Source organism: Meriones unguiculatus, chromosome 7, assembly GCF_030254825.1.
Source record: "Meriones unguiculatus strain TT.TT164.6M chromosome 7, Bangor_MerUng_6.1, whole genome shotgun sequence".
NCBI classification, from domain to species: Eukaryota; Metazoa; Chordata; class Mammalia; order Rodentia; family Muridae; genus Meriones; species Meriones unguiculatus.
Genome location: NC_083355.1, coordinates 59,716,230 through 59,728,421, shown reverse-complemented (window position 1 = coordinate 59,728,421; position 12,192 = coordinate 59,716,230). Strand labels below are relative to the sequence as shown.

Genomic DNA, 12,192 nt, shown 5'->3' with positions numbered 1-12,192 from the left:
AGGCTCCCCTTTGCGGAGGAATAGGGGAGGGGGAAGTGGGAGAGGGGAGGAGGGTGGGCCTGGGAGAAGCATGGGGCTAAAACCAGGATGTGAAGTGAATAGGTAAATAAATAATAAAGATTATTTGCTTATTTTTATGTTTATGAGGGTTTTGTCTGCATGTATGTTCTGACACCACTTATGTGTCTGTCCTGCGTGCCTCAAGAGGTGAGAAGAGGGCATCCTACCTGATGGAGTTGGGATTCATAGTGTGGGCACTGGGAACCAAATCTGGGTCCTCTGCAAAGGCAACAAATGCTCTTAGCCACCAAACCTTCCCTCCGTTTTTCCATTTATAAAATGTAACTTTCTGTAACGTTCAGTGCAAGCATAATATAATACATTAAACCATAGACAACTGGGGCTGGAAAGTTGGCTCAGCTGTTAAGAACACTTGCTGTTCTCGCAGAGGACTCAGAACCTACATGGCGGCTCATGACTGAAACTCCAGTTCCAGATGATCCAAAGAGCAGCTGTTTGTAGTCAGTTCTCTTGTCTTTAGATCAAGAAATACTTGGGATAGGGGTATGTGGCCTAGGTAGATGTGTTTTCACGCATGTGCCAGGGCGAAGGGATGAGCTGATGCGCACATTATTTCTACAGTTTTCAATACCTCCTTGACGTGGTGACATTTGGCATCCGCGTTCTCTTTGGTTTCCTCATTTCCTCTTGCACAGGACTCCTGGGTTGCATTCCCACGCAGCCCTACGATCTCCTGGCCCAGAGGGATTCTTGAGGCAGGAGAGAAGGCTTCCTACAGGAGTCCTTCTGGGTTGGTCTGAAGGAACCCGCCTCCCAAGGGCTTGCCCTCTCAAGGACACCAGTGCGGACTGAAGTCGGTTTTGCAACCGCCACAGGGGCGCATGGGGACGCAGAGCCGGCGCTTAAACCTAGACCGTTTCCCGGGGCTGGGGAAGCGCACTCCCGGCGAGGCGCGGGGCGGGACCGGAGTTCGCGAGGTGGCCGCCTGGCCAATAAGCACCGGCCAGGCGGGGCGGGCGGTGGCCGCTCGGGTGCGCGCGAGGCTGGGCGTACCCGGTGACGCGCAGGCTCGGCAGGGCCAATGGGCGCAGGGTGGCGGCGGGCGGGCCCCGAGGCCTGGGGCTTTAGGAGGTGAGCGGGCCGCGGGCCGGCCTGACGCTGCTGCATCGCGGGAGGCGCATGGCGGGCATGGGGCTGGCGCGGGCCTGGAAGCAGATGACCTGGTTCTACTACCAGTACATGCTGGTCACGGCGCTCTACATGCTGGAGCCTTGGGAGAGGACCGTGTTCAGTATCCTCTGTGGCCTGGCCTGGCCAGGACGTGGAGGGGCGCGCGCGCCGGGGTTGGGGTTCTCGGGGCTGAGGGAGGTGGGACCGCGGAGATCGGGGTCTAGGGCGCGGTGGGGGCGCCCTGACTTCTGCAGGCAGCCCGGAAGGCGGCCTCTCCCCTTGTGATTCCCGGCCGCGTCTGCCTTTGCTTCAGTCCTCTGATAGGAGATCTGGGACGATGCTGGTGAAGCAGGTCGCTCCCGGCTTTGACGTCTTTAACCTTTAGCTATTCTTGATTTGATTGGCGATAGAACTCTAATGAGTTCACCAGGTTGTGAGTACGTGGTCGTGACACTCCCATACAGTTTTGGAAAGCAGTTCATAAGTTACTGGCAGGCCTTTTGGTCTTCAAGATGGCAGTTTAAAAAGTGTGTTTTATTTATGTGACTTCTTTGTGCCGTAGGTGCAGACTGTTTCCGGAAGAGTCTTTGTGGTTAGTTGTAGATGGGGTTTCAAACTGCGCTCTGTTGTGTAGTTTATATACAGTTAAAGAATTGTTGAATGATGACATTGCTGAGCACTTTGTGTGTACCCTACCTCGCCTAATTTTAACAGCCCCAGCAAGTAGCTCAAGGTTGTGAGGGCTGATGTTTGTGGTCACCCAATATCCTGCTGATGTAGACTAAATACTAACAATGCATTCTTTCGTCCATTCCTTCCCCCTCTCCTTAGTAGAAAGTGACTATTTCAAATCACGTTTATCTCATCCGGGCTCAGCTTCCCATAGTGGTTTAGCTTCCGCCGAAACAACTTCATAAATACATCGTTGCATTCTGATGGCTGAGGTACAAGAGCTTGGCTCCAAGCTTTATCAGGGGTGCTGGTGTTGAAATAGCATGAGGTTGTTTGGAGCTGACTCTTGAAAAATTTTAGCTGGTTGCAAGGCATTTTTCTGATTTCCCACATCGCTTATTTGTAGCTTCAGTTTGGTCTTTGGATTTTGTAGGTCAGGTAAAACGTATACTTAAATTCATGCTTTATTGGAAATTTTCAATAGTAGCAGGTAATCTTGACCGAAAATTGTCTCACTACAGTTAAACAATGTTTGCAAAGCCCGGTAAAATAACAGTAATGAAAGCCAGGTGTGGTGGTTCACGACTGATTACCACGCTTAGGAGGCTGATTGGAGAAGACTGTTGAGAGTTCAAGGCAGCCTGCCCTCCACAGTACATAGTCCCAGACAAACCTGGGTTACCTAGCAAAACTCAAAGGGAAAAAGAAAAAGAAACGGTGGTGGGGTAAAGTTTGAAACTCTTTAAGTCAGAGGTTGATGGTAGAGCTTAGTGTAGCCTGCATGCTTTGAAACGTTTGTTGGCATGTGGATAAATGCTACAGTGGCAGCGGTGTGAAGCTTTATCTGCGCTGTATGTAGTGAAATAGTGTCCTGAAGATGGAGAGAGAAATTACGAAAGGAAACCTAATGCCTCAGACTTAGGTTTTGATGTTTTTGACTAATTAGTTGATGTGACTAAGTGATTTACAGAGACTTTTAGATTATGGAGAACTGAAATAAACTGACTGGTGTGGAATGTTAGAATTATAAGTTTGTGCTACAGTTTTGGTGTTTTTGAGACAGGATCTAGCTGTGTAGCCAGGCTTGCTCAAACTTGCCTCAGACTGCCTTAGCCTCTTGAGTGCTGGTGGGTGTGGGCCTCTGTGCCTGGTGTTGTGGATTTTCTACTGTACCCTCTGGCTTTCCCTGTGTAGGAATCGATGGGCCTTCCTGCTTCCAGGAAGGGACCACTGGATGGAATAGAAGCCTTAGTGAACCCTGTCTCAAAACAGCAGCAGCAGTAGCCACAAATCATTATGGAAAACTGTCTAGTACTATGGTCTTCAGACGAGAAAAAAATATTTTAACAGAAGTATACAATATTAAAGTATATATATACAAAAAAGTTCTTTCTAGCTAGCTACATTTATGATAAAAGACTAGTATCTCAACAAAAACGAGCGAGGAAATACATCATCCACCTTTCCATCCTGAGTGCTGGGATTAAAAAAAGACATGTGTCACACCACACCTGGGCCAAAAATAAATTTTTTCCTGTTTTTTCAATACAGGGTTTCTCTGTATAGCTTCTGTACTGGAACTTCCTCTAGAGGCCAGGCTGGCCTTGGACTCAAGAGATTTGCTCACTTCTGCCTCCTGAGTGCTGGGATTAAAGGTGTGCACCAGCAAATCCTGGCTTTTTTTTTTTTTAAATAAAGAATAGAGATGTTCATATTTAATAATTAAAAGCTGGGCTTCAGAGCTACCTGGCAGAGTATATGTTGGAATGCTTAAAAAAGTTATGGAGTGTTTGAAAGAAAATTTATGATCAGTAATTGTAAGTAGAAATTTTACTCATAAATTTTGGCCAGCATACATTCTGTGTGTTCTGAGCAATCCTCACATAATAGGGTTTCTTGGAAACAGTGTTTTGACAGGCCACTGGAACCCCGTGTAACCTGAGCAGGCCCTAGTGGAAACACTCCTTCTCATCTTGGGAAACAATTTGATTAGCCCAGGTAGGTAGCTCAGTGTGTCTGGAAGCTGCCCCAGGGCTGTGGCAGGGATTGAAGGCTGCCACAGACGCTTCGTGGGACACGGTGCCGGCAGCATCAGCGGAGAGCTGGGCCACTCTGAAGATGTCTCCGCTGCCGATGCTAATTTCTAATTTTCCTAAAATAGAACCCATAGGAGTGCTGCCTGTGCAGCAGCTGAGCTTAGATGCTTCCTGCTGAAGGTTGTCAGTCTTTACCCTCTAATGTGGCTTCCCTGACAGATGAGAGGTTCCACATAAGGGGCTGGAGAGCTGGAGCAGCAGTTAAGAGCACTGCTAGACTCACAAGGACAAAGATTTCGTTTTTAGCACCCACAGGGTGGTTCACAAGTTACTAAATTCAGCTCCAGGGGGATCTCAACTGCTTTCCCCCCAAAAAGAGAAAGGAAGAAAGGTCCCGTGAGAAATGATACAGGAGCAGTTGCGTGGAAGCTGACTGCTATTCTAGAAATACGGACTGTAGCGTGCCCCGTGTTCATTTCAACAGTGATTTTTGTTTTCTGAAAACGTTTTGTGTGTGCTTCCGAGCTCGTGTGCGTGCACTAGTGCGTGTGCAGAGGGCAGCTGTTGGGAGTGGATGCTCTCCTTGCCATGTTGGTTGCAGGGATGCACCTCAGGGTATCAGGCTTAGCAGCGAGGGCTTTCACCTACCTTCCCAGCAGCGTATATATTTTGTTGTTGTTCTCTTAGTTTGTAAAGAGTGTGTTGCAAAGTTGCGGTTAGTGAAAGCAACGTTCTTTCCCAGGTTCTGTAACCAGCTCACTGTAGACAATCCAGGGGAGGGGCCCTGCTCCGGGAACACTCATGTCTGATGCCGATGTCATATGATTTACTGTGACCTGAGAAGGGTGGCTCAGATGACTGACACAGGCCTCTTACATTTGCTGTCACAGAAGGCAGCCAGAAAAGTATCAAGACACAGTTGATACATTTGAGGAAAATAAACGTTCTAAACATTTCTATTGGGGATGCTCTCTAGCTACTTGAAGTCAAGAAAGTGAAGCTGTTTGGAGCTCAGGTTTGTAGTGGCAGCTGCTTTTGTGTGGGCTTGGCTTTTCAGTAAATATTCTCTGCAGTATTCCAGGTTCTTGATCCCTACTTCCCAGGTGGCTCTTTAACGTTTAACGGTTACTTATCAAAACTTTTGAATACTTTTAAGGAATAAGTAGCAATTTATAATTGGTTTTTACAAGATTGGATTGTTATAGGTGTAGTGGCACACACCTTTAAGCCCAGAATTTGGGAGGCAGAGGCAGGCAGATCTTGAATTTGAGGCCAGCCTGGTCTACAGAGGAAATGCCAGGGCTACAGAGAGTTCGTGTCTTAAAAAACAAACCCCCGAAAGGTTGGGTTGTTAGAAGCTTTCTGATGTGAGCAATGTGAGCAGAGACTTAGTCTTGGTAGTGCTGCCCAGTGTAGAACAGAGCCCTCCCCTGGAACAGAGAGAATCTGCTTTCTGGTTTTCCAAGTCTTATGAATGGGCAGGGCTGGGTTATTCTTTGAGGCAGGCAGTGCTATTGCTGCTCTCGCTTCTGATGAATGGTGGTTGTCTTTAAAGCATTTCCTGCCGTTGTTATAGGATTGTGTTTTTTTTTTTTTTTTAATTGCTGGGGTTAGCCTGTTTTTTTTTTTTTTTAATTTAATTTTTTTTTCTCTAGCTGAAAACTTACTAGCTTGTTTTTAGCTGAGGATATCTCTTAATGAAACATATATATATATATATATTTTTTTGAGATAGAGTCTTACTGTATAGCCTGAGCTGTCCCAGAACTTGCTATGCCTGATTGCATTTGCATTTATCCAAGAGTGTAATAATGGGTTTATGTTACATCTTGGCTATAAGGAACCTGTTTTTCATTCAGCCTTTGTACAAACATTTGTCTTCAGGGCCTGCATGCTTCCTGGCACATGGCTGCTGGTGTGGAGTGATTTATGGGGCAGCTCTATCATATAGTGTGGCTTTATCCCGTGATGTCCTGCAGCTGGGAGCAGAGGGTCAGCAGGGCCCAGTCCGGCCCACAAGCACTTAGAAGTCAGTGGCGGGGACCAGGTTTCCTTTTTTTTTTTTAGCTCTTCAGTTGTTTTAGGTTACATCCTATTCAGAAAAGGCCCCTCTACTCTATAAATCTGACTTCTGAATAGCTATAAAGACTTAAATAAGCAACTACAAAAGTGTGGTAAGCAGAAAGATTGTGATGTGTGTGTGTGTGTGTCTGTCTCCAGTAGAGGGTGACTTGAAGGATGATTGAGATGTGCTAATTAAATGTCCTCTCTTAATAAATGGGATCCTAAATGTTATGAAGAAAGAGGAATCTCATTTACTTTTCCTCTTGTATTTAGAACGCTAAGCCAGAAGGTCAGTGGTACCCTAGGATTATAGTACAAATCCTAACACTTAGGAAGCATGGCAGCGGTGGGAAATGCCAACAGCCCTGAGTTAGGTGGAAGTGTTAAACCCTGGAAGAGCAGTTTTACCGAGAATTATGTTGCCTTCTGCAGGAAGGCAGACTGGATTCCTAATCCTCACAACTCTCAGAGAGGTGATGTGTCTATATTTTATGGTAGAATCTTTGACCTGGGTAAGGATGGCAGGCCTACGCCTCAGGGCCATGCTCTTTCTAGCACTCACTCTTTGTACTTTACAGTTATCATTTTAAAACTATGTGTGTATTCATGTGTGCAAGATGACCACATGCCATGGCACACTGTGGAGGTCAGAGAACAACCTTGAATGTTAGCCTGTGCCTTTGAGCGCCAGATAGGAAATTATAGAAATTATAGCTTCCTTGCTGTAAACGATACATAGTTACCTTTGTTTGTAAGGACTCATCAAGGAGATGAAGTCACATACAGTGTCTCCCCATGTCGCCATAAAACCAGTTTAAATGGTGCCGAGTGCATTCTCACTCTCCAGGGATTGTTTACCTCTCAGTTCAATACGTTGGAGGGTTTTGGAACTTCATGGCTAAGGTTTCACAGAATGTGAATAGAATGTGTGGGAAGTCATTTGTCAAACATAGTTGTGGGGCTGGAGAGATGGCTCAGAGGTTAAGAGCACTGGCTGTCCTTCCAAAGGTCCTGAGTTCAAATCCCAGCAACCACATGGTGGCTTATAACCATCTATAATGAGATCTAGTGCCCTCTTCTTGCTTGCAGGCACAAATGCAGGCAGAATGCTATATAAATAATAAATAAATAAATCTTAAAAAAATAGTTGGGTGTGGTAGTTCTTGCCTATAATCCCAGTATTTGGGATGTAGAGACTAGAGGATCAGGAGTTCGAGGTCATGTAGCCTAGTGATTCAAGGTCAGATTGGGCTAAGTCAGACCCTGTCTCTAGGTTTTCTTTTAAAAAGTTTTAGATTATATATATATATACTTATGAGTGTGTGTGTGTGTATGTGGAGGACAGAATTCTCTGTGTGTCAGAGAATAGACAGGTTTGGGTGTTAGTTCTCTGTACCCCCTGGGGATAAACTTTAGGTCATTAGGCTTAGTGGCAAGGGTCCCTATCTACTGATCCATCCAAAGATCAAAAGTACCAGCTTTTTTTGCTGGGCATGGTAAAGCGTGTCTTTAATCCCAGCACAAAAACAAACACCTGGTTTTTCAGTGTAGCGGAAGTTCTATCCTGTTATCTTGTTTCAAGTGTGTCAGTGTATAATTAAATCTATTTTAAGTACTTATTACTGAAGACTTTTTTAGTATTTTGCAGGAATTTTAAAATTTAATTTACGAACATCTTTTTGTAATGTCATTTATTATTCTGGAGATGATTAGAAGAAATGAGATCAGGAGATAGAAACATGTTTGAGGAGTGTAAAGATTAAATTTTATGAAGGTTTAATTTTGTGTAAAATGTCAAAGCAGCTTACGACTGTGCAGTTAAATTCAGATGACTGGGGCCAGCATGGTGGCTCTGTGGGTAAAAAGCACTTTCCATGCAGGCCTGGCAGCCTGAACACCATCCCTGCAATCCACAGTAGGAAGGGAGAACTGACTTCCCAAAGTTGTGATCTGAGCTCTACATCCATGTGCCTGCCTGACTGGCGTGTCCTGTCTCTGTCTCTGTCTGTCTGTCTCTCACACACACATCAATAACAAAAACCTAAAATGCGAGCCTGAAGAGAAGGCTCGGTAGCTAAGAGCACTTGCTGCTTTTGTAAGGAACATGGTTCGGTTCCCAGCACCCACACTGGCAGCTCACCACTGTGGAGCATTGTCCTCTTTCGGCCACACACAAACGTTGGGATTCAGAATCAAGACAAGCAGCCGAGGTGCCTATTTAACCAGAGCAGACCTGGCCTCAAGGTTCTAGCATCTTTCAGTCCCTTCCTGTTACAGGGCATAGCTGGCACAACCCACCCTCTCACCCTCTGTGCTGGACTCTCCAGCCCAGGGTGGGAACTCCCCCTCCCCCAGGCTTTTCATATAATCCAAACATTTTGGTTCCCTCCTCCCTCTCCTCTGTGGGTGCTCCCTCTGCATGGGACTTCACTGACCCCCACCTTTGAGGTTGGTGAACCTTCCTGAGAGCTGTCCCCAATAAATAAACCTGCCTCTATACTTTAGCTTGACTTGAATTGGCTCATTTCACGAGTGGAGAATGCCTATCAACACAAGCACACCACCACCAACCTTTGTATCACTGTGCAGCCTTGGTTTGCCTGGAGTTCCCTATGTAGACCAGACTGGCCTTGAACTCAAAGAGATCTGCCAGCCTCTGTCTCTAGCTACAAAACAATTTTATTTTTATTTTTTTGTTTTTCTGTATAGTCTTGGCTGTCGGGGAACCTACTTTGTAGACCAGGGTAACCTTGAGTTCAGAGATTCATCTGCCTCTGTCTCCTGTGTAGACCAGGCTGTCCTCAATCTCACAGAGATCGGCTTGCTACAGATAAGTCCTAAGTGGGGGTTGGGGGAGGAGACTATAATAAGTTCATAAGTTCAAATGAATTTGAATAATTTCTGTTTTTGCCAGGACTCATGGTTGTTTATTCCATTTCTGAGAGCTATAAACTGCACTAGGTCCAAATATACAAAACAAGTAAGGACTGAAATTGCCTTCATCATGTATCATTGCAGTGAGGAAAGGGGAGATGAGATGTGGGACTTTTTGTAGGTACTGGAGAACTGAGAAGTCTTAGGTAACTGGAGTGTGGGAAGAAGGAATGTGGGAAGCTTCTCATTGCATGAGTAGGCAAGTCATTATAATTGTAATTGCAATTATAATTCTAATGTGCACTGCAGAAGTTAACAGGCTGGGGATGAAGCTTAGTGCAAGTGAGCTAGTATGCCCAAGACCCTGGTTCGATCCTCAGCACTGCGAGTAAACCAAAAACCAAACTAACAAATCAAACCTCAGATAGATGTTTGGAAGAAAATCAGGCTCCACTTTCAGCCATCCTACATACAAGCGATGGACAGGGGAAGACACAGGATGGTGATGGAGCTGAGAGCCCCCAGGGAGACACCTCAGCCCAGAACAGGAGGGTTAGTGTAGCAAGGACAGAGTCAGTGTCCTAGTTAGCTGCTGGGTTTAATGGGCCACTGGGGACATGAGGGATGGGTGGAGGTTAGAGAGTCAGTAAATGGGCATTCTGTCTGTTTCTCTTAAAGGAATGAGATGTTGAAGAGAAAGGTGGAGGGTTAAGGATGAATAAGGTCAGATGCCAGTGTGGTAGTGCCCTGGGATACAGAGGCTGATAGGTTCAAGGCTAGCCTGGTCTGTATAATAAGTTCCAAGTTCCAAGGCTACACAGAGAGACCATGTTCCTCCCTCTTCTCTGCCCCCCACCCCCAAAAAGACAGATTCAAGGGAGAGTACAATGTAAGGTTAAAAGATGGTCCATGATGTTAATGAATTTAGATCTCGAGTCTTGGGTTGACCTCTGATTCTAGTAACAGCTTTTAGTTTGGCCTTGGACAAGTCACTTTTTCTCAGCCCCTGATGGGTAACAACAATGTTGAACATCTCATACAAAAGCTCTTGGTTAAGAAATTTGCCAGCTGAGCTGTTATACAAGTACTAGTTTATTGCACACTGTTGACCCTATCTTCTCGTAAAAACAAATGATGGGCTAAAAAGATGGCTCAGTGGTCAAGTAACAGAGTGAAGACACCCTTCGTATCCCTCACATCTGTGTGAAAAACCAGGCATGTTGGTACATGCCTCCCCATAACCCCAGTGCTGGGGGCCAGAGGTGAACCTCCCAGGCAGTGCCTTCTGCCATGGGATAGTTTAAATGTAAATTCCTTCGATCGTGCATTCTTTCTTGATGTTACTTAAATTGGTGGACCTTATGAAGTTAGTAGATATAATTATATTGTGTGCACTTGTTTCTTTTTTCCTCTTCAGCTTTTCTTTTTCCCCTTTATTTTATATGTATGGGCATTTTTTGCCTGTGTGTGTGCCTGTGTACCATGGAGGCCAGAAGAGGGCATCGGATCCCCTGGGACTGAAGCTACAGAGTGTGTGAGCTGCCGTGTGGGTGCTGAGAATTTAACCTGAGTCCTCTGGAAGAGCAGCCAGTGGTCTTAACAGCTGAGCCATCTCCCCAGCTCCAGTGTGCACTTGTTTCTTAGGTTGAACACTATATACTTAATTTTGAGCCATCTGTTGCTCTCATCACTGTCTAATATGGATAGTAATAGTGCTGACTTTTCATGGTGCTGGCAGAGGTCAAATGGGCTAAAAACCGTTTGGGATGTTGTAACGGTGAACATCTCACTTCTGCACTCTTAGTTCTTTGTACACACTTGATAAATGTAAAGCATGCTGTGTGAATGAGTACTTCACCGGGGATGGGTGGTTGCTGGGAAAACCGTGGGATTTCAAGAAGTTTCCTTAACCACTACGCAGACTCGATGCTGGTCTCTGTGGTGGGGATGGCACTGTACACCGGCTATGTCTTCATGCCCCAGCACATCATGGCCATACTGCATTACTTTGAGATTGTACAGTGACAAAGATGTGACCAAGATCCAGAGTTCCTGGGGAAGATCCACCTTGCGAAGTTGGAATGAAACCTCATCAGCTGTAAGATACTCTACAGTGTCAACATAGCCAACCTTATAGATACAGAGACTGAAATTCATGAGTAGAACAGGAAAATCATCCTGACTCATGTGTTGTGTTCTTTCTTTTTGATTTTAAAAGAGGCTCTTATACAGTAGCTTTTGTCTATTTTAACATTGTAGTCGTTTGTACTTTGATATCAGTATTTTCTTAACCTTTGTGACTGTTTCAATATTATCCAGTGAAAGCTTTTCTTACTGTAACTTTGAGTACATCTTAATTGCCTTCTATTTTTAAAACCCAAGGTCATTAGTTGGGCTTTACTGTTCTTGCTATTGTATGGCATATACATCTGCCTGGATATATTTCTACTCTTGACCAAAGTTTTGTAAGAAACAATACAGAATTTGGGGACGGGAGGGAGGATACTTTGAGAACTACTTACAAAAGATTTATCCGCAAGCTTGAACTCAGGAGTATGGTTTCAGCTCCCTAGACTCTTAACAGCACTTGTTCTAAAACTATTGAAGTGTTTTTTAGTAATGAAAAAGTAAAGATCTTGCTAAAATTAATACAAGGAACATTTCACCTTTTAGATATTTAATTCTTATGTGGACTTATTTCCAACCAACTTTGATGATTCTCATGAGGGTGGGTGATTGCCATGTAATGCTTAGATAGTACTGTAGAGCTTTTCCATAGAAGGCGATATTGATGGTGTATTCGCTTAAGAGTTAATTTGGTGATTGTAACAGGTGCTTTGAAATGCATTTGCACATTGTGACAAGATGCAATGAGATGAATTGTTCAGAACCATAGCCAAAAGAAATGTAAACTTGCTTAAAAATCCTTTCACTCTTTGTATTTTTTTAAAAAGGTTTTTATTCCTTAGATGTAAAATGACTACTTAATTTTTTTTTGATGTAAACTCATTAAATCAAAGAAAAAATGTAGCAGTGTATCTTTTCTCTTATGGTTAAATATTGATCAAATAGTTATTTTGTGGTTAATTGCTGGAGGACTAGGTAAGCAGTCACTATATCTTTGGTTTTTGTTTTGTGTTATTTTTATTTTTGTTTTTCAAGACAGATGCCAAAATTCAGGGAGCAGCAAGGTGCCAGAAGGCCCCCAACATTAGTTAATGATTAGGAGCTGTGTGTGTTAGTGAAAAGTAGGAAGGAAACAGGCTGCCTAATGGTAGAGGTGATTCTAATGACTGGAAGGGATAGATGTAGAGAAAGATGACTCCCTTGACTTCTAAGTCTTTAATGGTGCTAG

The 12,192-nt window shown here is 44.5% G+C and overlaps 1 protein-coding gene across 1 annotated transcript; it reads left to right on the top strand.

The window, feature by feature from the left end:
* Positions 1 to 1,106: 1,106 nt before the first annotated feature.
* Positions 1,107 to 11,867, top strand: Sptssa (serine palmitoyltransferase small subunit A). Its single transcript, XM_021662574.2, has 2 exons — positions 1,107 to 1,312; positions 10,759 to 11,867. Exons 1-2 carry the CDS (start codon positions 1,201 to 1,203, stop codon positions 10,860 to 10,862), a joined length of 216 nt encoding a protein of 71 aa, XP_021518249.1. The 5' UTR covers positions 1,107 to 1,200; the 3' UTR covers positions 10,863 to 11,867.
* The last annotated feature ends 325 nt before the right edge of the window (positions 11,868 to 12,192 follow it).